Source organism: Felis catus, chromosome B1, assembly GCF_018350175.1.
Source record: "Felis catus isolate Fca126 chromosome B1, F.catus_Fca126_mat1.0, whole genome shotgun sequence".
Classification (NCBI taxonomy): domain Eukaryota; kingdom Metazoa; phylum Chordata; class Mammalia; order Carnivora; family Felidae; genus Felis; species Felis catus.
This window is the reverse complement of record NC_058371.1, coordinates 192,946,155-192,974,050: the sequence shown is the minus strand read 5'-3', so window position 1 is coordinate 192,974,050 and position 27,896 is coordinate 192,946,155. Positions and strand designations below refer to the sequence as shown.

At 43.0% G+C, this 27,896-nt stretch overlaps 1 protein-coding gene across 2 annotated transcripts in view; it reads right to left on the bottom strand.

The window, feature by feature from the left end:
* The window catches only part of TAPT1 (transmembrane anterior posterior transformation 1), a 69,274-nt gene that overhangs the window by 28,129 nt on the left and 13,249 nt on the right, over nucleotides 1-27,896 (bottom strand). For both annotated transcript variants that reach the window (XM_023253285.2, XR_006597206.1), the window contains exons 3-4: nucleotides 12,940-13,058; nucleotides 1,727-1,889 (exon numbers count right to left, since the gene is read on the bottom strand). In XM_023253285.2, the coding sequence (XP_023109053.2) occupies nucleotides 1,727-1,889; nucleotides 12,940-13,058 (282 nt within the window). The remainder of the gene's footprint in view (nucleotides 1-1,726; nucleotides 1,890-12,939; nucleotides 13,059-27,896) is intronic.

Here is a 27,896-nt window from a genome sequence, read left to right as displayed (position 1 = left end):
TTTATGGTCTTTTTTCCACCTGCAGAATATAAGCTCCATGAGAACAGGCTTTGCTCACCTCTGGATTTTTAGAGTCTAAAGGCAGTGCCTGGCATGCAGAAATTGTTGATTAAATATTTGCTAAAGGAAGACATAAGAGCTACCCACCGTTCGGGGAGTCTCAACACATGTGTGGCACCGTGCTAAGCCCTACGTACTGCCTCACTGAACGTTCCTAATTCCGCTAGCACCAGCGGTTCACTGGTGAGACAGTAAGAGTTACAGACACTCGGCAACCTGCAGCCAAGTTCAGGACAGCAAGGCAGTAAGTGAAGAAGCAGGGTTCGGTCAGAGACGGTTTATCTCTAGATGAGAGTCTGGACTCCTGTCCACTGTGCTGAAGCCACGTCGTCAACCGTAGTCTGCAAAGTGAGTATGTGTTTCAGCCGTTCTGATCAGCAATTTACGGACCCTTTTCCTTAAGGCCTATTCGCGAATAATAGTACTGAGGCCACCCCGTAGAGGGCTTCGTATACTAGGGGGCGCATTACGTTTGGGGGTAGATAGAAGCCCTCGGCGCCTACAATCCCCTATGAGGGAAGGCAGGGAAGGGAACTAGTAGGCTACTGGCACGAAGAACCACTCACGCAGCAGAAGGAAGGAGATGAGCCCGGGCTTTTCTGTATGTGAGAGGGAGGGGAGAGTGGGGCGGCTACTCTGCCTCAAAAACCCACTCCCACCATCTGCATCCTGCTTGGTGGGGCCGAAACGAGAGTACAGGCAACGAGCCCAGAATCAGGAAGCTGGGTGTGGTTTTAAGTCATGTTGGTCAATGAATTGAGGAGTAACCAGGACCGGCCAGAGTTCCATGGCTTCCGTGACGATACGGAGAACCCTCCTCCACCACAGCAATGCAGTCTCAGAGCAGACAGGCCGGCAGTCCCCACACCACTCCATCTGCCCAACTCAGTAGGGAAAGTCCTTTCTTGGCTCACTTAAAAGGTAAGGAGACTTTACTTGTGTCCCTGAAAAGTAGTATAGGAAAATGCATTTGAATCTCAAAAGTTTTACTGTATCACCTAGGGTAGCTTACTTACTATTTTAAGAATTTATTAAAGCAAAGCCTTTTTTTTTTTTTTTGCTTTGTGTAGCTGCTTATTTTTGTATGAATGCAGATTTTCATAGGTTGACTGCTTTAAAGTGAAATATATTGTATTAAAAATATTAAGTACTTGGAGAAATTGGGAAACTTCTGTTTGCTTGCTCTATGAAAAACTTCCAAAGCACGTTAAAATATAAATCTATTATAGCAAACACATACAATCCTATCATTTTTCCATAATTTTTAAAGGTCCAGTGAAAAGTATATGTGGGTTTCCAATGAATTTGCAAACAAATTTCCCTAACAACTGACAACTTATATTCTCATGGGGGTTCTGACTAAACTCCAGGCAGCAGGCACCCTTCCCTCCCACCTGAGGACAATACACGCCCTGGGGACCCTGGACCAGCAGTGGGCACCATCTCGCCAGGATGAGATTCTCCAGCCTCAGACCAGAACCACTTAATCAGAACCTGTATTTTTAACAAGGTCTCTAAGTGACTCTATAAACATCAAGGCCAACAACAGTCCTAACACTAGAGTTGGCAGACAAGTATTCCATATCAGAAGGCCCCAAGTCTGTGCATCAGCCAAGCCTGTCACGGTCTGGGAAGCTAGACCGACCGTGTGAGTGCCCTAACTCACCTCGAGCATATTGTAGATGATGTACAGCTTGATGACTGACTGCCCCCTTATCAGGTGATACATCATGGAGTAGTCAACGTAGTGCATCATGAAATAGCAGATTACCAAAATGACACCCTTCAGGATGTCACACACCTGAGCAGGCTGAAGCAAACGTCTGTCTCTGAAATGCATAAGAAGTAATAAAAACATGAGTTTTATTTTATGTGTTCTCGAAATAATCTTTACTGAACATGCACTGGCATACAAAAATAAAAATGAGAATTACGTTGATATTTTAAGAACTAACAAATTCTACTGACTATTCAGCAGTGTGAAGTTTTCTGTCGAGTACAAAATATAAAGATGTGAAACCAGAATTACTATTAGAAGTGGGCCCTCTTAACAAGCAAACGAGGAAGGCGGGCATCTGGTGATAAAGTACTTTGAAGCAATGGATTTCCATGATTTCGACACAAGACTTTCACCTCAAAGCCCTGCGGCCCGCTGGCTCAGCCCCTGCGGTACAACGGTAGCCCTCAGCACTTTTTATTTATAGCATAGAAGGTTTCTCCATGTCTCTTCGCAAGGAGTTCATACTTCCATGATGGCGTCATGGTCCATTGTGTGGATGTGCCGTAATTTACCGGACACCACTGGCAAATGTCCAGTCTTCTGCAACCACAAACCGTGACGCCATGTACATGTCATGTCTCATATATTAATGTATATCTACAGGATAAACTCCTAAAATTGGACTTGAAGGGCATGTTCCCTGGACAGAAGCAGCAGAACTGCCCTCTCTGATGGCTGTACCAATTTTCATATCCACTAGTGGCTTATGAGGAAGCCTGTAGCCCAAGTGCATCAACCCAGGGATAGATCAACTTCCGGATCTCTGCCAATCCCACTGCTGAAAAATGGCATCTAGCGTAGTGGCCATTGATTTTTCCCAATGGAAAAGTGCATTTCTTTATATATTTAAGTTATTTACATTTCTGTGAATTCTCCCCTCGTATCTTTTTCTTACTCGCTTGACCTAAGTTGCAAATTGTTTTACTAATTAATATGGGCAGAATCATTGCTTACTTCAGATGGGGTTCAAGGCAATCCACCCCCAAGTATGCCAATGTGGCATATTATTTTGAATTAAAGTGACTGAAGAAACAGCTGATACAAGGACACTCTGACCTCTTCTGTCCCCTTGAAAGCAGGAGATAAATTCCCCCATGAATGGCACCCTCCCTGCACCCGGAGTGACGTAGAAGGCATCCTGATCACCAGAGATAAGAAATCCAGTGCTGAGAAGGCTGTATAAGCAACCCTTGTCACTTCTTCATTAACTTGCTACCCCAAGCCCAAACACCTGGATCTTGTTAATTCTTCACAAATTTACTCTTTGTCTTAAAGGCATAAAAGCTTCCTGCTTGGTCACTTCTTTGAGTCTCAAATATTTTTATAAGCTCCTATACGTATGAAATCAAATTTTTCTCCTGTTAGTCTGTTTTATGGCAGGTTAATTATTGGATCAGCCAAAGAGTCTAGAAAGGAAAAAAGAAAAAGTTTCCTCCCATACACTTCTGAGATCACAGCATAAAGAGCTAAACCTAAATTGTGCATGGAATCATCTCACTAAATCACAAGGGAAAACACACACACACACGCACACACACGCACATGCACACGCACACACACACACACAGAAAAGAGGAAATTTAAGATTTCTTTCAGTGGCTATGAAATTCCCGTGACAGGAACGGAAGCGGCTCTGTGTCTGCAGGCGAATTCCTCACGACAGGAAATGCTCCCCCTCCTGTTCGCACAGCTGTTCTGCCCAGTGTCATCAACAAAAGCCCTGAGTACTTTCTTCAGGAGTTACAGAATCTCTTCATTTCCGCCCCAGTGACAACATTCTAGCACCAGCCTAAGGGGTCGGCTCCTTTTCCAGCTGGCCCTCGACCTTCTAAGGTCTCCGTATATTCGGTGTTGCCTGCTGACCTATTCTGAGGCTCTTTCCCAACCACTGTCCCCACTCGGATCAGGGGCTCTTTTCTTTCACAGTCTTGCAGAGATCAGCAAGGAATCTGCAAGCCTTCCCAACTGTTACCTGAAACGCTGTTTTACACAAACAGCGAAACATCGTTTTACAAATGAGGTTTGCGGTATCAGCTCCACAAGCAGTTGATACAGGACCTCATTCTTATTTCCTATAATGCACACCACACGTGGTTTTCAGCCAGAGATGAATTCGATCTGTTCATAGAACACGGGATACTGCAAAAGTCCTGAAAAGAGGCAAATTCTATGAGAACGAGGTCTACAAAGGTTTCCAAGTAGATGGGAAGACACTGAACTGAAGCAGGGAGTCTAACTGGGGAGACAGGTCAGAATTTGCCTGTGTCAGACCGTAGGTCTTGAGACCAGCGCTACAAACTGACACGCCAAGGGAAATTTTTCTTAGCAGCTGAAGTTTTGGGCAAAATTGCTTCAAGGACAAAGCTGATGAAGATCTGTCATTATTTCCCTCTCCCCCTGACTCTTTTCTCCAGTGCCGTTCCTCTCTCCCACGTGGAGTCTGGCTGTTTCTCATCGCGGCCCATCTCCCAAGCACCCAGCCCAGAACACAGATCTCTGTCAAGGCCTATTCGATTATCAAGGCAATTCCCTGCCCCTACTTCCACAAGATTAAAAACAGAAGAGGCATTACATTTGTTGAGAGGTGGAACTAAACATATTTTTAATTCAAGCAATGAGAAGAGGAGAGTTTGAACAGGTGGCCTATGTGTGACTGCCTCCCCTGCGACAGCCAGGGGACAAACTGGCAATGGTACGGAGTTCACTTCCCAACGCTTCCCCAGAAGCGCAGGTGCGGCTCTGCATATGCTGAAAATCACAAATCGCCAAGAGCCGTGGGTCTCTGTATTTAGAAACTATAGGTCATGTTTTATGAATTAAAGAAAATGATAGATACCAAAAGTAGGGCAGTATTAATTAATTTGCATTAATTACCAAGGTGATTTTGATTACTAATTAAACTAAGAAAACTATACTTAGAGCTTTCGGTAATAGATTGACATCTACTTAGTTAAGTGATCTCAGCCAAAGTAATTTTATTTAAGAGACAAAGGGCTTTTACCCACACACACACACACACACACACACACACACACACACACACCCAATTATGTGTCTTCATAAACATTTACAACAAAGGACCAATGTGTTGGTATATCTATGAAGGAATACTATCACTAATTACAAGTCATTGTCGGGAATCAGAGCTACCAAACATGGGAAAAATGTATCCCAAAATAACACAATATGACACATTTTGAACAAAGATGATTATAACTCACAATTAAGCATAAACAACTTTAATTTAGCTTTATCTTGCCTAGGATTAAACCAGGTTGTAAAAACGACAGAAAAGTTGTAGAAACACCTTATATGACAGTTCAGTTACTATGCGGCAGGCACTGTTCTAGGCACTTGGAATATACTCATTTCCGTGTTCACAATAATCCTATGGGCAAGGTACTATCACCACCTCAGTCTTACAAATGAGGCAAAGTACAGTCAAGAATGTGCCCACAGCTGGACAGTTACTAGTCAAGCAATGGAGGAGCAGCGATTTGAACCTTGGCAGTCTGGCTCCAGAAGGCGTGTTCTCTACTACCATGGTAGTCTCTATTACCATTCTAGACTTTTCTTTAAAAGAACTTATAAATCAACAAAATGGTACCCTTTCTCTTTCAGCATAATAATTTAATTCTATATTACTTATCACTGTCCTGACATCTCATTTGGAAAAATTTTGTGCTAAACAGCAAATATATCCATCATTTTTGTTATTTCTAAAAAGAGAAAAAAACCAGGACCATATTTCACCGGACCCACTGCTTTCTGTGTGCTCTCTGCTCTGGTGAAAATATCCACTGCTAGTATCATAAGTGGTTGCTCCAGAGAGAACTTTGATTTTCAAAATGAAGGAGTATCATTTAAATAAAGAATAAAAGTAACAGACGTCCTAAGAAACAGACTCTTATTTTCAGATAAATATCCCTGTTAGTAAAAAAGGAAAATTGCAAAAATTAAAATTATTTCTAAGGTGGCATCTTAAAAGGTATCTTTATCTATCACAGCATCTCTGAGTAAGCAAAGACCTAACCTCAAAATAAGTTCACAGTATTAAAAGAACTTGAACCAGTCCCAATATAGGTTTCCTTCTCCATCAAGATATTTTTAGACGACTATCTGATAAGCATTTCCAACTCCAAAAGCAGCTTATCCATAGCCTTGCCAATCAACTTGGAATGGGCTTTCAAACAATACTTTCAGGTTCATGTTCTCCGTTATAAATGTCTGTGAAGTGGCAGTTACTGGCAATTCATTTGGCAAATGCTAAAAATCCTACACGAACACATAAATAAGCGGAGGAAGCTGTTCGACAAAGTGAAAAACCCACTAAAGTCTAGGCTTGGTTGTGAGTTACTGCAAGACGAGTAACATTAAACAAGATACTCAACAGAACTTAAAATATTTTTAAAATTTTCATGTCAAGCCACTCATACAGAAACCACATTTTCTCATTTCTAAATTTCACCTTTTACTCATTCAGACGCTTCCACTGGACATGCGCAATTGTCTATGGAAGCACTGCCGTTGCTTCAAAGGGCTCAGAGATTCATGGGAACCGAACAAGGTGGTGGACAAAGATGCTCTAGGTAGGCTTCTTCCTTCTGCTCCATGGCAGAAGGGAACGTGCTGAGACTAAAGTAAAAACTGGTAGCATACAGAAAGATCAACTAAAAAGAAAAGGTAACACAAATGAGCAAGAAAAATGGGATAATCCCTGCCTGGTTGATTTTCAAATTGGTGTAGAAAGGTGTCGAGCTATCAGCACAAGATATTTCATTATAAAATACATAGACTGAATCTTTCTTTCTTTCTCTCTGAACGCTTTAACTGTTTGTAGTATAACTAAAAGAATGCAAAATTTTTAAAAAACGTAAAATATTATATGGTTCCCATTTTTAAAAAAGAAGTCCCTTTATAATTTAGAAGTAAATTCAAACACAGCATTGCGATTAAGATATTTTCCTTGGGGCGCCTGGGTGGCTCAGTTGGTTAAGCCTCCGACTTTGGTTCAGGTCATGATCTCGCAGTTCGTGGGTTCAAGCCTCACTTCGGGCTCTGTGCTGACAGCTCAGAGCCTGGAGCCTGCTTCGGATTCTGTGTTTCCCTCTCTCTCTCTCTCTCTGCCCCTCCCCTGCTCGCGTTCTGTGTCTCTCTCTCAAAAATAAATAAACATTAAAAATTTTTCTTGTATTTAAAAAAGATATTTTCCTTAATTAGGAAACAGTATTTTAAATCTTAAGTTCTCTTGACATACAGTAGGAAAATAATGACTAAATGCTGAAATTGAATGATTATAAGTCTTTCCTTGGGTTTCAAAATACTTTCAAACTCCCCTAGGAGAAAACCCAACTCGTTTAATAAAGCTATGTTCACTATTTGGAATAATGCAAAATAAAAACTGTTTAGATGGAAGTGGCTAAGCAGCTCAGCTGACTGCTGTGGCATCGAGGAGAAAGTATTGCTGTCAAGTCTGAACGAGTGTAATTAAAGATCATTTTACTGGTGATTTTTCTATGTTGGGTGAGATCATGGTCAAAGCCTGCAAAAATGTGGACAGAGGTTTAGGACCAATAAAGGACAGGGAACCATGTTTTCTTCAGGTGGCCATCTTCAAATGTTTACGTCTGCCTATGCCGTTTTTGTCGTTTCCGTTATAATTAATATTCGTTTGCACTGATGTCAATTTGGCCAAGAGTAGAGAAGGAAAAATCAGGGTTTACTCACCACAAGGAGTCCCTGTGACACCACATTCCATTCTATAAAGGAAGTGAAAGTGCTCCTCCCTTGGGTCTGATTTACGAGAGAGAAAGAGAGAGAGAAGGTTGTCATGTCGCTACACTACTCAGAGTGCCATGGTGAGGAGACGGGACAACAAACCCGATTTAAGAGGACTCTCTAATTAAACAAGTACACTGCTCTCGACACATCAGCCACGCAGATCAACCCTGATAAGAGGAAATCACAAACATACTTGTTTCCCCAGACAGAGCTACCAAGAGCTCTCCCTCCATGTGCTGTAGGGGGTAGATTAACCATTCAGGGCAAAATTGAGGCTCAGGCCTAAGAAGAGAAAAGCCCTGTGTGTGTGTGTGTGTGTGTGTGTGTGTGCGCGCGCACGTGCGCGTGTGTGTCTGTGAAGTGAATTGGGGGTGAATTATCTTGAAGGAGGTAAGGCTTATAGAGGAAACCCAACAGCTTAAGAAACCCTCAAGCATTTGATATTCGTAATTTTTCTGAGAGACGAATGCCTTCCTAGGGGATAAACTCTCCGAGGAAAAAGACACTATTGCCTCTTAAAAACAAAAAAGTCCATGAAACCTCAAGTAAGAGTTCTGTCTAAAACCGAAGTGCGGCCGGGAAATTTGCTTGCACATATTTTATTAGTTCTGATAACACAAGAAAAACACCCTGGCATTTATCACCTAAGCCTACTCTATACTTACTGCCGTCTAAAATGGTTTAGCAAAGTTTTCAAAAATACCAATCAGTTCTTGGCACCAGAGAGCATGGTTTTTCTCTATCATCTCCCTCAACTTTAGCTCAAATGTTATGGAGAATTCTAAAACACAAAATGAAGTCACAAGTTTGAGAAGGAAAGAAGATTCTCAAAAATGTCAGGTAAATTAAAAACACTTCCACAATTGGTTATTCTATATTTACTCTAGAAGTAAATTTGGAAAAATGAGGTCTGATACCTCTTTTGCATAATATAGAGCAGTCCACTTTTCTAAAAAATGAAATACTTCCATTCTTCCAAGAAACAGATAGTTCACATAATCAATCAAAAGGGAAGAAACCTAGGAATCTGCTTTTAAATAATCTGGATGTCTGGGGCACCTGGGTGGCTCAGTCGGTTAACCTTCTGCCTTTGGCTCAGGTCACGATCTCATGCACGATTCAGGAGTTTGAGCCCCACGTCGGGCTCTGTGCTGACAGCTCAGAGCCTGGAGCCTGCTTGGGATTCTGTGTTTCCCTCTCTCTCTGCCCCTCCCCAGCTCGTGCTCTTTCTCTCTCGCTCAAAAATAAATAAACATTAAAACAATTTTTTTAAATAATCTAGATGTCTTTCTTTTATTTTAGTCTCCAACAAAACATTTGGGGGCAAAAAATTTTCAAGATTGTTAATTCATTAGCAAAAAGTTGGCAAATAAGTATTCCTGAGATCACTATACTTTTTATGGAAGCAGTGCCTCCTTTGTAGGCAACACAAACACACCCACCAAGTCAAGATAATTACCCTGCCAATTTCTCAAAATGAACAATGTTTTCACAGGGTCAAAAGCTGGCAAATGCCAGCCAGTGGGGGCATCGCAATGAAGGCTGGGTTTTCTTGAGGGCGTGGAGAATGGCCCTGGCCCTCAGCCGGAGTGAAGGGCAGAGTCCTCGTGTACTGAGATGTCAGTAGAGGCAAAAAGCAAACCCAAACCAAAACCCATGGGAGGTTTACAGAATATTTAGGAATCGGTTCAAAGAGTAAATTTCTAAAGCAGAAAATCCGGGAGGCTGTCAGCTTTCAAAAGCATCTCACCAGCGCTGCCGGAGATGAGCTCTGCAAGCGGAGGAGGCAAACACACTGATCTCCAATATGGAAAGAAGGCAACAACGTTACACAACTACTGACGTGATCTGGAAACAGTGCTGGAGACCACAAAGTCACTGTGTTCATGTCAGCATCCTGATTACCCTGACAAATATCCTTCTCCCCGCTTTGTGGGGGAAGAATTCAACAGAACTAAGAGACTAGGAAGACAGCAACTTTCTTAGAGAAAAGAGACTGACATATAGGAATATAAGAATAAGGGAACAGAAAAAAAACCCACAATCGAATTCTTTATTGGTCTTTTGAATTTCCTTTTATCCCTTTGAAAAATAAAGTCAGACTGAAGGAAAGAGCACTTTTTGCTTGCTGAAAAAGTTGGAACATAACACAGCTACTGGTGAAGACAAATCAACCTTTAATGGAAGTAGAGAATGTTGGAAGAAAACGTATGAGAAGGCAGAATTTGGCTATTTCTAAATAGTAATTCTGTAAAAACAAATGTATTTTTCTATTCTTCAAAAATTAAAGAGGTCTTAGGCATAATATTAACAATAGCTTTGTTACTGTACTTTTCTTATCCTAGTTCAAGTTTTAAACACTTCAACTTTGGTGCTTTTAAAAATAATGCCCCAAAAGACACTGTTTTCTAAATTGTTCCAAGAGAATATAAATTGGAATGCACGCTGATGGAAGTACAAACTACTCAATTTGGATAAGGCATACTTAAGGTACTAAGACAGTAAGGCAGTATTTTCATATTCTGTGTAATCTGGCCTACATTCACACAGAACACTGAAAGTTGCTGAAGTTCTATTACACAATTTTAACTGCATTTCACGTTAGTTACATATATATGTATACATGTATACAATATTTATTAGAGAGAGCATAAAATGTAATTTTTTAGTTGGTCCACATTGCAGAAATAGCAAGGGTTTGCACTGGGAAACTTAACGGAGTCATGCATGTAGGGTAACGCGCTGCCCTCTAGTGTCATTTTAGCTCTAAAACCTTGAAAATAGAACACTTTTTATTTGATTTTGAAATGTTACTCAAATTAATTTACACTGAAAGTATTTTAAAGTAATATACAAAAGCAATCATCTCTACTTTATGTGCTAAGAAAAATCTTCAAATATCTAGTAAAGGTCGGCTCCAGGGACCATCAGCCACTCACAACAAAGCCAACGGGAGGAGAGGAACGAAAATGTGCCAGCTCTCTGCAACACCTCTTTTAGTTTTCAGAACACACACTGAAAGACTACTCTCGTGCTATTTTGGTGTCCTGCTTCCCCCAAGTGACAAGAAACACTAGAAATGACACAGTTCTAGATGCCTGCACAATAACAAGATGGGTCTTCAAACAGAACCTAAAAAAGGCCTTCGGGAAAACACTGACAAATCTCCACTGCCACTCATTCCGTGAGCTCCACTGTGTGCTAACATACCCGAGGAAGGACCCACTCTAGAAGGAAGAGAGTTTTTAAGTTGTATTTCCCTCTACTGTTTTATCTCATCACATGCCAACGGCCATACGGAACACACTATGTCTTTGAAAGCCATTCACTTAAAGATGGCTGGAACACGAACTTCCCTCACATTGCTGATCAGAGAAAAACTAAAAAGCTAATTCAGCTCACAGTGTAGACGTGAACATCTCTACATGGCATTAGTTATTTTATGTCAGGTAGCTTCACCTGGCTCTGTCTGAATTTCTATGTGTCCATCCTGGCTATGTGGTCCATATGAAGACTTATATTCAGTAATGTTTCATTAGATACTTTTTTCTGGTCTTCTGAAAACTAAAATAACCATAATTTTACTGAGCCCCCGATAGTGATAAAAGGAAAAAAGCTATATGAGATTAGGCTTTGCTAATGTTAAAATACCATGCTATAAATGTCTTCAAAAAGGTTTGCTAATAAGAATGAAGCATTAAAAATTCTCCCAAAGGTGTAAAGAATGAACCTGAATTCTGAAAGCTGATGATCAAATTTCTAAAAAGAATCTTCCATTTGTAACACAATTCTCTCGTTCTGGTAGGTAGGGTTACAGAATGTCAAGCATCACATATAACAGTGATGCGATCTTAATTTTCATCATTGTTTTACTCCATGTAATGTGGCAAAGAATTTTTACTCTTTCCACAACATGGTCATCATGACCAATAAATTCTTCCCACTTATACTGGAATGATTTCTTCCTTATTGAAACTGATTAAGGTTCATTTCTAAACGGACTACATGTGTTATTCAGTGCTTACTAAGTATGAAGTATATGCCCATTTACTACTTTAAAAGAGAATCTTCCATGACTTTAGACATTAAAAAAAAAAAAATCAACACACAATTCTGTATATCGACCATTAATTTTGTACCTCAGCTTCCATGGTTAAGTTACTGATGATTTTATTAATCATATTTTTATATATCGTGGAATCACTACCTAATTTATAGTTAAATGAAGTTTATTACTATTGTCCATTTCAGTGTCTTAAAACTTTTTCAGAATGAAATGTGTTTAGAAAAGGGATCCATGTGAGAAACGTCACTTGGGCAACTCTGCTAAGAACCGTAAAATGATTATAGAGAACGACTCCATAGAGTGGAGACATGTTGGTGTATCTGTACAAAAAGAGAAATCTGTAAAACCCAAACTTCTAACCTCAGTAAAGCATTAAGATCCATGTAAGCTTAACATTTTCATCTGACTGTTCCTAGTTTTGGTAAAGAAGAAAGGAAAGAAACTAGTATTTGTTCTGATCTACTATGAACCAGGCATCATGCTGGGTATTCTCTGTATGCCTCCCAATCTTCGTGGTAAAAGATGCTGGGCTCTCAACATCCCCTTTCTACCGTGATGTGGAAACAGGCTTAGAGAACAGAGACGTTAGTTCCCCACATCTCACCAATTAATCAACGTTGGGCTGGGCTGCGCTTTCCCACTAGGACAATGCTCTCCGAGAGATCCCCCCTCTCACAAATTGGAGGGAGAATCAACAGGAGTCAGCAACTAAGGCTCCGCGGCCACTAAGACAGTGATTCTTAAATGAGAGGATGAGGAAGCCCTGAAGTAAGAGCTCCTGAGGAGATCCTGGTAACTGCCAGCCCAGAACCCAGTTCTCACCCTACAAATGATGCCCAGGAGGTCAAGGGACTTCAAGAACCCAAAGGTACTGGGCAAGGTAGCAACAGTGGCCACAAGGTCCTTGGCTCTCAGCCCCCAGGCCTTCCCACTCTCCTATGTAGCCATCTGCGTTATTATTACTGCACGAGCCGAAGCAAATTTCTAGTTCAAAACCACTTGGAAAAAAAGCGTGCACGAAAAAAGTACAAATATTATATAAACACATTATATAATATTCATTAATAAGACAAACAGAATTAGTTAATGCATTAAGGGCCAAAGTATAAATGAAAACTGTATGAATTATCCCTATTCTGCAAAATCTATCCAAGTGATTATTTACTTTAACAACTACAAGCAGTAAAATACCACTTTTATAAGTAGCAAAAATAATTTAAACATTTAAAATAGCTCACGATCTTAAACTTACCTTAAGCCATAGCAAGGCAGAGTGAAGAGCCTGAATAGTGCCAGGAAAACTCTTAAAGGAAGCAGGGTGAACACATACAGAAATGCATCCAGGCACAGAAAGATTCCAAAAACCATGAGCTGGATTTTAAAAGGAGAGAAGAAAACAAAACAAAAAACAAAACAAAAAACAAAAAAAAAAAACAAAAACAAAACATAAATATTCTCTAAACAACTGTAGATGAAAATTTCAAATGAGGAATTTCTAAACTCGGTCGGAGATTCGGTACTCATAACTCAGCTATGCGAATAACAAGTTAATCATTGTACATGTGCCACATTTAATGATGAATCCCTTTTCAAAGTGCAAGTTTGTAGTTCTCCCCACAGAACCTTTGGTGTACCACCTGGAGAAGTCAATTACTCAAAAGACAATCTGCTCTGACCATGACTACGAAACACCTGATGTGCACCTCTTCAGACTTTAAAGATACTGCTGAAAATCTTTCAGATAAAGTCTTTAACTTTACTCTTTCTGATTTTGCTGTCTCCTGTTTATCAGAGTGCTTCGTGGATGGGGAAAGACTAGGACATATACTGGGCTCAAACACTGTCTTTTTTTTTTTTTTTTTTTATGTTTATTTTTGAGGGAGATTGAGTGCAAGTGGGAGCGGGGCAGAGAGAGGGTGGGGACACAGGATCCGAGGTGGGCTCCATGCTGACAGCTCAAACTCACGGACTGTGAGATTATGACCTGAGCCGAAGTAGGACACTTCACCAACTGAGCCACCCAGGTGCCCCTAAAATACTGTCTTTATGTCACAAATGTGTAAAGGGATTACTAATTCTAACACAATTTCACATGCACTCAAATTTGTTGTACTTAGAAGGCATTATATTTTTAAGTTTTTTTAATTTATTTTGAGAGAGAGGGACTAACAGCACAAGAGGGGGAGGGGCACAGAGGTGGGGAGACAAAATCCCAAGCAGGCACCTCGATGCCAGCATAGAGCCCCATGTGGGGCTCGATCCCATGAACTGTAAGATCATGCCCTGAGCCTAGATCAAGAGTCAGATGCTTAACTGACTGAGCCACCCAGGTGTCCCAGAAGGCACTATTCTTTTTTTTTTTTTTTTAACATTTATTTATTTTGAGAGACAGAGATAGAGCACGAGTGGGGGGAGGGGCAGAGAGAGAGAGGGAGACACAGAATCCCAAGCAGGCTCCAGGCTCCGAGCTGTCAGCACAGAGCCCGACACGGGGCTCGAATTCACGAACCACAAGATCACGACCTGAGCCGAAGTCGGACACAACTGACTGAACCACCCAGGCGCCCTAGAAGGCATTATTCTTAATTGGAGGAGTAGCTGCTAACGTTTGCATCTCTTCCTCTTTCTTGTTCCCTTGCCACATCCTTCCTATTTTTTAGTAATGTTATGCATTTGTCCTGTTAAATGCATGACATATTTTGTAGGAAGGTGGAGTTTTTTGATGGCTTGGAGAAGTAGCCACACCTAGGAGACCAAACTCTGCTCTTGTAGGAGCGGTGACTTTCTGGGTCTGACACACAAGCACGGTGAGATCCCAATGTCCTCACACGTTAAGACTCCATGAAACCTGAGGTAATGAACTATCCTATGTAAATACATTAAGTAGTTTAAAATTCACAATGTTATAGGCAGAACTGTGTCCTCCCCAAATGCCTATGTTGAAGCCCTAACGCCCAGGACCTCAGAGGGTGACCATGTTTGGAGGCAGGTTCTTTATATTTAAAGAGGTAATTCAGTTAACATAAAGTCATTACAGTGAGTCCTGATCCGGTATGACTGGTGTCCTTATTAGATGCGGAAATCTGGACACAGACACAGACAGAGGAAAGATGATACAAATACACAGGGAGAAGACATCATTTTGTAAGCCAAGGACAGAGGCCTCAGAAGAAATGCACCCTGCGGACACACACCCTGATCTCGACTTCTAGTCTCTAGAACTGTGGGGAAATAAAATTCCTGTTGTTTAAGCTCCCCCCCCCCCCCCGCCCCAGGTCTGTGGTGCTCTCGTAAAGAAGCCCTAGCAAACCTTTAAAAGAAGAAAGGACACATTAATGTTTTGCAAAATGTCTCAAAAGAATATATACATATACGGACGAGGTTTCTTAATCAGAATACAGACACCCTAACAACTGTTCTGTTTTTTTAAAACAATGTAGGCTCACTACGAACACCAAGGGGAGGACCGAGTCATGTGCTGCGAACCACGTTCCAGGGTTCCCTCCGTGGCAGCTGGTCCGTCAGGTGTCCTGTCTGCCAGCACTGACCTGCATCTGCTTCCTTGTTTCACGTGCAAAGGAGTGTTGTAGGAGACTGAGCACGGTCCACGTAAAGCTCGTGGCCCTTATTTACTGTTCTCGTCGCCAAGAAGCCTTTCTCTGTTTCCTGGTGGACCGTTGGTTGCCCTCCGAAGGCAGAAACTACTAGAGGCCTGCACATCCCAGAAGGTAATTTCGGTGTGCATGCAACTCAGGAGACGGCACGCTGGGCAGGAGACTAAGTGGTCGTCTTTCTCGTGACCTTACACTGGGGAGGAGCACGTCACTCACTCATCCAACACCCACTAAGCTGTGAATATGGGCCATGTAACGAGCTCAGCCCGCCAGGCGTGACACCAGGATACGATTTCTGCCCTCACTACACTTACTCAGTTTTAGCACACAGACACCCACAGAGACTGCTGCTACAACAGAACCAAGTTTACTAGGAACGGGGGAGCCCTGGAGAGAGAATGGCGGAACCAACTTGGGGAGATGTAGGAAACACTCCAGGGGAGACCCTTAAAGACGTGTGAGAAGATGAGGGCTACTGCCACATGGAGAGGATACACTGGGCGGAAGTCAGGGCGGGGAGGGGAGGGGGAAGAAGTTTCCAGAGGGAGGAAGCAGAGCGAGGGCACAGAGGAGGAAAGAAATTATGAAGACTGCAACTTTCTCTTAAAGAATAAAAGTGCAGTCACCTAGGGGCGCCTGGGTGGCTCAGGTCTTGATCTCACGGTTTGTGAGCTCGGGCCCCGCCTCGGGCTCTGTGCTGACAGCTCAGGGCCTGGAGCCTGCTTCAGATTCTATGTCTCCCTCTCTCTCTGCCCCTCCCCCACATGCACTCTGTCTCTCTCTCAGCCTCTCAAAAATAAAGAAAACTAATAAAAAAAATTAAAAAATAAAAAAAGTGCAGCCACCTCTCTCTGGCTTAGAGGAATTAGTATTCACAATCGTTCACGGTGAGCAAGAGTATCAGACGTCTACTGGCCTTTCTCTTTGGATTTTATTTTGTTTTGTTTGTTTATATATTTTAATGTTTATTTATTTTTGAGAGAGAGAGCACGAGCAGAAGAGGGGCAGACAGAGAGGGAACACAGAATCTGAAGCAGGGGCCAGGCTCTGAGCTGTCAGCACAGAGCCTGATGTGGGGCTTGAACCCAGGAACTGTGAGATCGTGACCTGAGCTGAAGTCGGACCTTTAGCCGGCTGAGCCACCCAGGTGCCCCTCTCTTTGCATTTTAAACCAGCCCAGCAAACCAAGCGGGCAAGCAATAATGTCACACAGTATGCTAACCGTGGACTGTCTGGAGCTGTCGACGTAAACAGACTGCAACAGAAAAATGGAAGGAGGGCAAGTGGCTGCGGTCTAAGGAAATTTCAGCTGGGTGGGGAGAAAGTACTCATGTAGTGAGAACACACAATGCACAAGAAAAGCAACACAAATGCCTTTCAGGGTTTGGAAATGTGGGAGAGTGGACTCAACTACTGTCCCTGCTGTTTGGAGGTTGCACTTTCTCAGAGAGCAAAGATTCTTTTAAATTCCTTACGAGAAAACTTCCTAATAAACAGGATGTGATCCTAAAACCATTCATCCTCGAAGGAGGTAAAGCCAGCATGCGAGGTGCAGCGTGAGCCTGGAGCCCCGCGGGACACTCACCGCATGGGTATTTCTCAGCTAATTCACGCGGCCACTCCGGAGTTTGGGGGGGCTGGACAGCAACGTCACCCGTGCTCACACCGGCCAGCCACAGTGGTAAGAGCCTGCTACTTCATCCTCCTGACAGCTCTTTGAGGTAGTTATTACCATCCCTAGTGGACACTGGAGGAAACCCCACTTCTGGAAGCTGAATGCTCGCCCAAGGCTGCGGGTCAGAGTAAAAGAACTGGCGTTCAAGCCCGAGTCATCCTGACCCAAGGCCCTACACGCTCTGGTCGAAGCAGTTTGAGCAGAGCCAAAAGAACTTACGCCCTGTTTTCACTAGACCTACGGATTAACACGGTTTTCTTGGTGCTAACTTTTCTTCTGCTAACTTACCTAGTGTCATTAAAAAATGCAAATAAGACATTTAATGAATCGAACTTATAAAAGGCAAATAAATTTCACGTATTGAGATTTATAGCTAACTTTGAAAACACGTTACTAAGAATTAAAAGCTGTGGGTGTGCTATATATTAGGAAGGGAATGATGTGTACTTTCACACCTTCAGTTACTTTGCATGGCATCTTGGTAAAATAGGCCCTTCCGATTTCCTTTCTCTTTGGACCCAGAGTGATCAAGCAGTCTGAAGCAACGCCTAACGAAAATCCCTCCGAAATATCCAAGGTATGACTATAATGGAATCGGTGTCATATACCACTCTCTGTTTCCCTTTTGAGAAACACAAAAGCATCCTGCCCTCCTTTAAATGCCACTTGCAGACTCAAAACAAAACAAAACAAAACAAAACAACAAAAAAAAACCCCACCAGGTTCTAACTGAAATTAAACAGCACAAGGCTTTCTGACTGTGCCTCTTTTTACCGCCCGGGTGCAAATCTGTCCCACCAGCTAGCAGTCATGCCTTGTACACTGGACCCTCGCTGGGCTCACCCATTTCTCCGTCGTCCTCGCCCTCTGCAGCACCGCCACCCCAGGCTCAGCACACTTTACCATCTTGTGGATTTGGATCTCATTTCATACCCATCTCACCTTTACAGGGCAGCCCTTAGAATGAATACATCACCTCTTCACACTGACCACTACATAAATAACAAAGAGCAGAAAATGAAAATACGGCAAAGAACCAAAGCATGATGACAATATTCCGAGAAGAAATCAGACACTGGAATTTTTTTGTTTTTTGTTTTTTTTTTTGGCTTTTGCTTTTCCATTCTGTGCATTTGCCCAGGGAAAGAAGACAAAACGCTATACACGGTCTTGTGTGAAACATTCTCAGGGCTAACATTCTTTGATTTATTCCTCCTCTCCTCTTAATCAAACAAATATTGAACAGCTCTCATGTGGCAGAGACTGTGATAGCTGAATCAAATATATGACCACTATTTTAAGGTCGGTCTTAAAAAAAAAAGTCAAGTCTTGTAAAGGAGCAAATTGCCCAAAGAAGAGCAATCAAACTCTGACCAGGATCCACCAATAGAAACACTGTTATGATTCACTACACACATATTCATATAATGCAAAAACCCAAAAGAAAAGTTTCGCCAAAGTAAGATTCACTTTTATTCCATAAGATACAGGTTGATATCTTCTACTTCCCTTTTATAACGCAGTACTGGTCTCCCTGAATTCCCAACCCGCTGAAGGATGGTAATGCACTCTCTGAAACACAAGTACCTACAGGGATAGGCTGGTTGGAACTCAATTCCCTTCATGGACAGACACAGGGGCAGTGAAGACAGTTCAAAGTGGCTACAGGTAGTTTGGCAGAGAGTTTCGGGGTAAGCTGGGAAGCCCTTTGTACAAAAATGAATGAAAAGCACTGAGACAAATTGCAGATATTCACTTTGAAAAGATCTTTTTTTTTTAAAAGCTTACTTAAATTTGAGAGAGGCAGACAGACAGAGCAAGCAGGGGAAGGACAGAGAGAGAGAAGGAGAGAATCCCAAGCAGGCTCCATGCTGTCGGCGCAGAGCTCAACGTGGGGCTAGAACTCACGAACCGTGAGATCATGACCTGAGCTGAAACCAAGAGTCAGACACTGAACCGACTGAGCCACCCAGGTGCCCCAATTTGAAAATATCTCTTAAAATTCATTCTCAAAGTAGAGACTTATTAAAATTTACATGGAAATAGATTTTGAAATAATCTGCTTGATTAATGAGGTAGCTCTTACAAATCTGTAGAATAAAAAACCTGTAAGCAGACATAATCAATGGACAGAAATGTTAGCTGGCCTTTCTGTCTCGCAGGAGCTCCTGTCTGGAAGGACTTCGGAAGCCTTCTCCCGGTACTGTGCGGTGCATCCGGGTTCTATGCATGGGGCCTCAGTCCATGCCCCGCTCTGCTCTGAGAGGCGAGAACCACCACCCTCACCCCCTGGTCTGTGCTGAGACTCGGGAGCTGGCCTGGTCTGTGAGCAGGAGAGGCAGGGCCAGACTTCAGTCCATCTGCAGAACACCCAACTTTGAAAACGGAAGCACTGTTTCTATTAACGACCCCTGTTACTCATCCTTCCAGACTCAACCTTGCTACTGGATTTGCCCTTATACAAATTTTCCTAAAAAAAAAAAAAGAAAAGATTTAACAGAGTTTTTAAGATCTCAACTTGAGTGTTAAGAAAACTACAAAATGGCAGAGATTCTATAACACTATGTATTGGTCAACAAACCACCACATGCTAGTGAAAACTTATACAACCAGCTCTTCCCACATTCGTTCTCAACCTACTACTATTGCCCTTCGTCGTTTGAAAAATACTCACCTCAAAAGAAGTAAACAGAAGTGCCAATCTCCATGGAGAATGGAGCATGGTTTCTTAACCTTTTTAGAATCTGTCCCCTTTTGACAAAAATCTCCTGCCTTCCTTTTTAAATTGCAAAGTAAATAAACTTCTATGGCTAACACTAAAATAGCACATTCTGGAATACGCCTCTCTGAATGACACAAACCACCTTGTGGCAATTCGGAACACCATCTCCTCCACCACAACCACCGCACGGCACCCGCAGGTGGAGGGTGGCTGGCCTGGACTGTTAGCTGGAAAGGAGGAAAATGGGAAGCGGTGTTTCCCTTTTCTTTCCTGGTCTCACAATTTATAGAGCTCTGGGTCTCCTCCTGCAAGAGCGGAGACCGTATCTGGCTTAATTCTACACTGGGGATAGAAGGTCATTAGGAAGGACACGTTCCTCAGGGAGTTCACAATCGAGTGAGCCGGACGCAGGCCAGGTAGTAAGTGCTGGTGAATGATGTGCTCTGGGAACACTGCAAAGACATTAGGTCTGTGCAGGGTGGGCACGTGTGGGAGTGGCGCTGGGGAATGTACACCCAGGGGAGGGAGGAACAGAGTCAGCAAGGATCTCCCACAGGGGAGACACGATGGGCACTAGATTTTGGCAGGCACGGCAGGAAGGAACAGAATTTTGGAGAAAGAGAAGGGCACGCCCGGGTGCAGTGTGAGTAGGAGCCTGCATGGCCAGGATGTAATCACTCTACAAGAGGGACAGAACCCATCTCCAGTAATCGCTAAGGAACACATACCTTTATCCTACATTCCAGAAGTTCTCAACGAACCCACATGCAGGGATCCATTATGAGAAGAATGGATTATCATTCTTAGGAGAATGAGTTGTCAATTGAAAAAGTTTACAAATGACTGACTTTGAAAGCAATTACTGCTTCAAGGTCATCCCTATAATAACTTTTATTCACCTGAATTAAAAAATTCACACCCCCCCCCGACCCCGGGAAGTCTGCACTCCAGGGGAGGGCCGACAATGGGATTACCACCGTGAACCTGGGACCTTCATGTCAAGCAGCATTACATATACATATGTAACCATGGAAAACGAAGTAATTTTGATGAAAGCCTTCATAATAATCAGAATCTACACCTGACATATATTTTAACACGAGAAATACATTTCTTAAGAGGCAAATGAACTGAAGGTTTTCATTTGTAAAAAGACTCTATACGTGGAAAGGTCTTGGATTTTCTTGCCTCTCTTTAAGTCACGTTGACTATTGTTACATTCTAAGCCCTCGACCCACATTAACTTGTTTACTCCTCACAACAGCCCTTGAGGCAGGGACCATGACTTGGCATCTGCAAAAACAAACAAGGCTGCCACGCACAAGGGAGAGTCATGCTAAGGAACAGGTCTTAGCAGCTGCTGCCGGCTGGTCGGAACACCGTACCACTTCCTGGCTCCAATCTACTTTCTTAGGGAGGGATCAGCAGCGTTGCAGCAGGCTGAGAGAAGCCGAGGGGACAGGTAAGGAGAATGACAGTCTCAATGAGAGATCACAAGGCCTGATCCGACCGAATGGAAAGAGACAGGAAGGGAGAGATTTAAAATTGTTTCTAAAGCCAATGTGAAGAAATAAGTTACTGTTTCGAAAAGATCAACAGAGCCCCACACTGCCAACTTCACAAGTTGTCTTTTAACTACATCAGTGAACCAGGCAGAAGCGTGAAGTCTTTGGCTGGTTATCTAGAACTCTCGGACGCGTCCCCTATGCCCAATAGGTAGCAGGGCCTGAGAGGCCCTGGATGCCGAGTGCTCCCCCCCTGCCTCCGAGCCCCACTTCTGGAGGGGCTGCTGGCTGTCCTCAAAGAGAGTCAAAAAAGGTAAGACCGTTGCAGAAGGAGTGAGGGACTGCCGTCACCACCACCCCAATCAGGGGCAACAAGCCTCAGACTGAACCAGAGGGGCACCAGCCTGGGCTGCCGAGGTGCTGGATTCTGACAACTGTGGATCCCGCGGCTTTCCGGCTTCTTCGCAGTCTCGTGGTGGGGCGTCTGAGTCAGGTCGTGTCACAAACGAGAGCTGCATCACGAGGAGAACTTAGAGGGGTGATTCCCCAAACACACTTCCATGAAATTAGAAACTGAGCAGGATGTCCAAGAAATCGCTGCCATAAACATGGGTCTGGGTAAGTACTCTCTATTCGTTTCACCATGAAACCCCAGGACTGTTCTGTCGACATAAAGATCACACAAATGGCTGTGACATTTTCTTAATGTTTCTGAACACTCACACTGAGAAACAACGAAAAGGCTTTATGTGATATTTTGAGTACGTTCGTAGTTTTGAAAACAACGTGTTAAATTATTTTTTCTAAATGTTACACCCCTGGACCCTCCAAAAAGCAGAACTAAGTTCCTCCATTAGATTAGTCAAATTTCCTTTTCTGTGAATCTTTCCATCCGCTCCTGTTTCCTCTGTTCCTCATATGCAAACCCATTCAGAGTCATGGACTCTCGGGACGCCCTAGTTCAACCCCCTGATCTTTGACAAAGAAAGTCAAAGTCACAGGAGGTTCAACACCTTGATCAGGCCACTCGGCTGTCACCTGCAGATCTGAGAAGAAAAGTTAACATTACTGAATTCTGACCCCAAATTATCCTGCGTGACACTACTCTTTCTCACTTTCAATCACAGCAATAGCCTATGTGGAAAAACAACAATATTCTGTACCCACAGCTGACAAATTTAAAGCCTAGAAGAATTTACTAGATTTTTAAGACAACTAAGTAGTTCCATTCAAGACCAAGCAGTTGAGTTCTATTTTTTTTAAAAAATGTTATTAAATAACTATAATGTACAAAGGATGGTAACAATGAAATAAAGGACTGCCAAAAAGCATAGAATTACCAAAGAATGGTCAAAAATACACTTTTATTTTAGTTCTACTTTTCATGACAGGCAAAGTCACATAAACATATGTAGCCACAGGAGGAAGTAATTTTGGTAAAAGACTTTGTAATGGTCACAACCTACACCTGATGTGCATTCAACACAAGGACTACATTCCTTAAGAGGGAACACAAATAATCAATCTATTTGGCTCTGAAGGAAGATGATGTACGTGGATCTGGGGCTCCTTTTGCTTCTCTCATTGCCAATCCCCGTTGAACACCGCTCTCTGGTTTTCAGCCGCAGAGCTCTGGCCGGTGGCCAACCCAACCGCCATTCTCCATTCGCCTCTCCCTTCCTTGGAAGACCTGTCGCTCCCCTCTCCTTTCGGAGGGTAATACAGAGGCAACGCCTGAGGCTGCGACTGCCATCTTTCTATTAAAAGGCAACAAGCACGAGGACCAGAAGCCAATTTGCCAACGATGGCAGAATGGAGACACAGAAAGGACCCGGGCTGGCTTCATTAGTCGGCTGGAGCCATTGAGATCTTCCCTCCAGACTCCTCAAAAGTTTTTTTGAAATGTGTCCAAGCCTCTGTTAGGTGGTCTACCACACATATAGGTAAAAGTATTCCTGAGAAACCCTCCCAAAGCTAGCTTCCACTGCTAAGTCTGACCACTCACAGTTTCCTGGGTCCGGCCTACCCTCCCAGTGTCCCTCCTGTCCCTAATGACTTCCCACCTCTGGATCTTCCTACATACCCACCCATACCCCCAGCCCTAAAATGCAGGTGCAAAATCCACCTCCTTTTCTCATCACCTTGCCATTACCTTCACAGGTCTGGGGTGGAGGGCTGTGCTTCTGCCGTCAGTGTGCCTGAACACAGCACTCAAAACACACTGAGAAAACCGATAAATCAGTGAACAAGTGACATGTATCTCTTTAAATTAGCATTTAAATATTATTAAGGAATCTTAAAGAATACTTTCGTGAGCATTTCCTTATTAGTTCCTGCAGTTTGGGATTCACACAGATGAATCCTTGTCCCAGGGCTAATTTTGTATGTGGTACAGGATAAATTGCTCCCAGGGGGTCCAAGTGCAGCACAGACACCAGCAAGATCGCCATGTCAGGGCACACGAAGAAAACGGGACTTTATGAGAACATGTATCACATGTGGCTGTGGGGGAGATTTAATGCTAATTCACTTAAAGTGCCTAGGACAGTGCCTGGCACCCAATTCTTATTTGATAACCACTATCTGCTTTATTATTTAAAAAAAAATTTTTTTTTAACATTTATTTATTTTTGAGACAGAGAGAGACAGAGCATGAACAGGGGAGGGGCAGAGAGAGGGAGACACAGAATCTGAAACAGGCTCCAGGCTCTGAGCTGTCAGCACAGAGCCCGACACGGGGCTCGAACTCACGGACAGCGAGATCATGACCTGAGCCGAAGTCGGACGCTTAACTGACCGAGCCACCCAGGCACCCCTATCTGCTTTATTATTAACACAGAAACAGCTGCCAGAGGTGGGATGTAAGTGGCCAAGTCAAGGGGGGGCTATGGAGCAGTGAGCACTTACCCACTAGGAATTTTCTAAGAAACTGGTGACCCTGCCCTGATTTCACAAGGCTTCTGGTTAAAGCCGTGTGGTCCGACCTAACCATAAACTCCAGTCATGTGCCTGCTGAGGCCAGACTCTAGAGGGCCTGACAGAAAATGTCAGGGTGATGGGATGTGTTACCTCTTTTGGCCATCAGCTAAATCCCTCATGAAAAAGACATGCTTTACTCTAAGACAGCCTGGTTACAAAGACAGAGGGAAGGAAACAGTTCTCTCCCACAGGCTCCTTCTGCCCGTGGTCAGCAATCCAAGAAGGCAGAGAGTCAGAAAATCATGCCCTTTGCTGGGTCAGAAAAGTCAAATTTAGCAGCAAATGAAGTAGGAAGATTAAAAGTATCATATAAGATCAGAGTGGGACATGGGGAAACCATGGACACCAGACATCTCCCGGTATCTATATATACCCTACCGTACAGGGGGCCCAAGTAGACAGCAACCCCTACTGTGAGGCGACATCCGTTGGAATGCAACCTGAAGATAAGAAAACTTTCAAAATGTCTCTTGTTCTCCTAAGGCAGGGCATTCCCCAACTTGCTGAAGTGAGGGCTGTAAACCAGTTTAAAACACTTACATAGGGGATACCACACAATTAATATACAGATGAGAAAAATGAGGCAAATGGACAGAAGTAAATTGGCCTCACAGCTAATAAATGGTGGAGTCAAGATGCAAATCCAGGGAGGCTGGCTTTAGAGTTCGTGCCCTTGACCACTGCACTATCCTGCCTCTCAGTTCAGAACGCAGACGAAGTGTAGTTCAGTGTCCCCCGCTGTATAAAGAGAAAAACGCAGCCCCCACACAGACGTGCCTATGGTAACAGAACCAGGACAAGAACCCAAGGGGTGTGTGGGCACAGGGGGAAGGAGTTTGTGGCAGAAAAAAAAGAAATGCTCCCCAAAGAGAACGAAACACTCTAAAATTTTATCCCCTTACATCAGAATGAGAAGTTCAAATGTGAAAAAAGTGCCAACCACTAGAAATACGATTTTACATATATAAGCGATTCACCTTTTCTGAATATCAAGTGTAATGGGTTTATCCACTGATAAGATTACACAAAAATTCTGGGATTTTTTTTTTTTTTTATATTAAGTAAAAAGGTTCAGTAAGAGATACTGAGTTGACCTTTCTCTTGACTTGAAAGTATAAACATTAATTAAGTGTTTTATAGCATGTGCAACCCTTGTAGAAGCACAATGCTCTTTAATTATCAAGTTTCTCATCCTGAAAAGGTTGGTGAAAATATCACAGCATTTACCAGAACACAAGAAAAAAAAATGTATAAAGTGTTAACTATCAGAAGTGTTCTGTATCGAGGGAAAGGTATTACATATTAGGTAGTACATATCAGACAATGAATTTATTGACATGAATGTCTCGAAAGCCCCCCCAACTCTTGTAATAAAAGCCTGAAGTGAAACCCTACCCATAAAATAAAGGCCTCTGAGACACCAGAGGGAACTCGCACTGTTACGAGATATTTATGCCAATGATTAAACTGAAATCGAATTCTGCTTCCCTCTACATTTCACTTACTCTGAGATGTTAAGAAGAAACTTCTCTAAACTGAAAAACGCACATCCTTTCGTACATCTGAGGCAATAAAGCTTCTGAAGTGTTGTTCTAAGAGACTAAATCAAATTTTCCTAAATAGGCCTCAAGCAAAGTCTCTGTGATGGGAAACGGGGCTAGAAAATTTCTAGTCGTGCATGAGCAGCGTTAATTCAACTTTCCAGACGTTACACATCTTACGTGCACACAAATAAAACCAAAGTTTCATGAGAAAATACCCTCCTATAGGCAACAGACACTGATGCTTTTCTATTCTTTTCTTTAGAAACAAGTCCTAATTGATTGCAACCTACCACGTGGGTTAGCCAACCCGTCAGTGGTCCCTTCATGCACCATGGTGTGTAAAACACTGGTTTATACTGACGTCCTACCAAGACCTGCGGGCATTTGCCCTGGAAGACAACAGTCACAATAAGAAATGTGAAATGCTTGCAAGTTTCTGCGAGAAATCTACTGAGAAACTGCTTGGCATCTCAACAGGGCTGGTAAAGGAGAGAGAAGGACGTGTGCATTGAACCTGCCTCTGATGAGCTAATAATCATGAGGGCTGTTACTGCTGCTCACCGTTTCTGCTACAGGAGGGGTAATAAAAGGGGTCAGACACACACTTCTTGCTTTGAAGCGACCCCCTGGGCGTGTCTACAGTTTGGCTGCGGATTGCAGGCAAATCTCTCCCCAGAGAAAAATGGGAATTCACAACCATTCAGACAGGTGGAAGAAGAACTTTCCCTCAAAGAGACCAGGTAGATAAACCTTGACGACGGCCGGCACTGTCCTGGATGAGGAAACAGGCACAGGCTGACCATCTCTCCAAATGCCTCTGCGGTGTCCTCACACTCCCCTGCCTTGGCTTATCGTTGGAAGGAAAAAGTGAGCTCAGAAAACAAAGACATAATGATAATGCCTACAATTATAATTATTATAAATATAATAGATATTTATATGTTTACATTTAATAATAATAATTACTAGTATTATTATTGGCAAGCAGAAGAAACGTTACCCCCCATCCCTGGCCAAAATCTTAAACAAATTCCAATGTGCAAAATCAAGGTGCCGTTGCCCTGGGGACGCAGTGGTGCACAGCACGCCCCACCCTCCTCCGTCTCACCCACCGGGCCCTATGACTCCCTGGAAAAGCAGCCACACTATCATAACTGGGCATCAGGATCCCGACCACAGGCAACAACCGTCTCACTGTCTCCACTGCTCTCTCTCCGGTCTGTGCTCGCTCCCACCGCTCCCCGCCCGAACACAGAACTCCCTAAAACGTCAGCCTGCCACGCGCCACCAAGAACCCAGGTGAAGCGATGCTTCTCAAACTGTCACGTGACATCTGACTCCCTTCCCTCTACCACACTGATGGACTGTCAGAAATAAAAGACCATCAGACAAGCCAGCGGGGTCCTCACTTCTCACCGTCGACCGCACCCCATTATAGAACACTCTGGTCAAGCTAACCAACAAAACTCTTCTGAAAGCCACTCCGCCAGAAAATATGATTCTAAGGAAGTGATCAGACCATTGGTAAGTTCTACGTTACCATGAAAGTACGAAACTGTATTCCAATAAAGCTGAAGCTGAATTATTTCTTAATCCCTTCTTTCTAGCAAGAAATCTTGGAAGTGCCCAGACTTACCAACTGAAGCAACACAGAGGAAAAAGAGCGGCCTTCCTGTCATATCTGACTGGTCTTCACGGACTCGAGATACAATCAAGGGAAGGCGGTGTGCACGCAATTCAGTGCTGTTGTGGCTGTGCCCACCCCAGGATGTGAGGTTTTGTGTGGCAATGATGAAATGAATCGTCTTTTTCTTTGAAGAGACTGGCATATGTGTTTTTAAATATGAGGGCTTTCTGAGAAACTGAAACCTTTAAAAGGGCTGAAATTAAGTAATTTCCTATGCCCAATGGGAAAAATGCTGCTCCTACTACAATAAAACTGATGGGAGCTAAGGAGTGGGTGGAAATGAATTCCCCAGAAGTGATCTGGATGGGACACAAGTGGAAATATGGTTAAGTTTCATATGTAGCAAAGTAAAGAAACACTGAATCTTACTTACACTAAAAATATAAGTTTTAAAGCCTCTTCCTACATGGGAATTCCTACTCCCCAATATATTTAATTACCTATGATCGTATTATTCCCGATGTTTAAAAAACTCAACTCAAG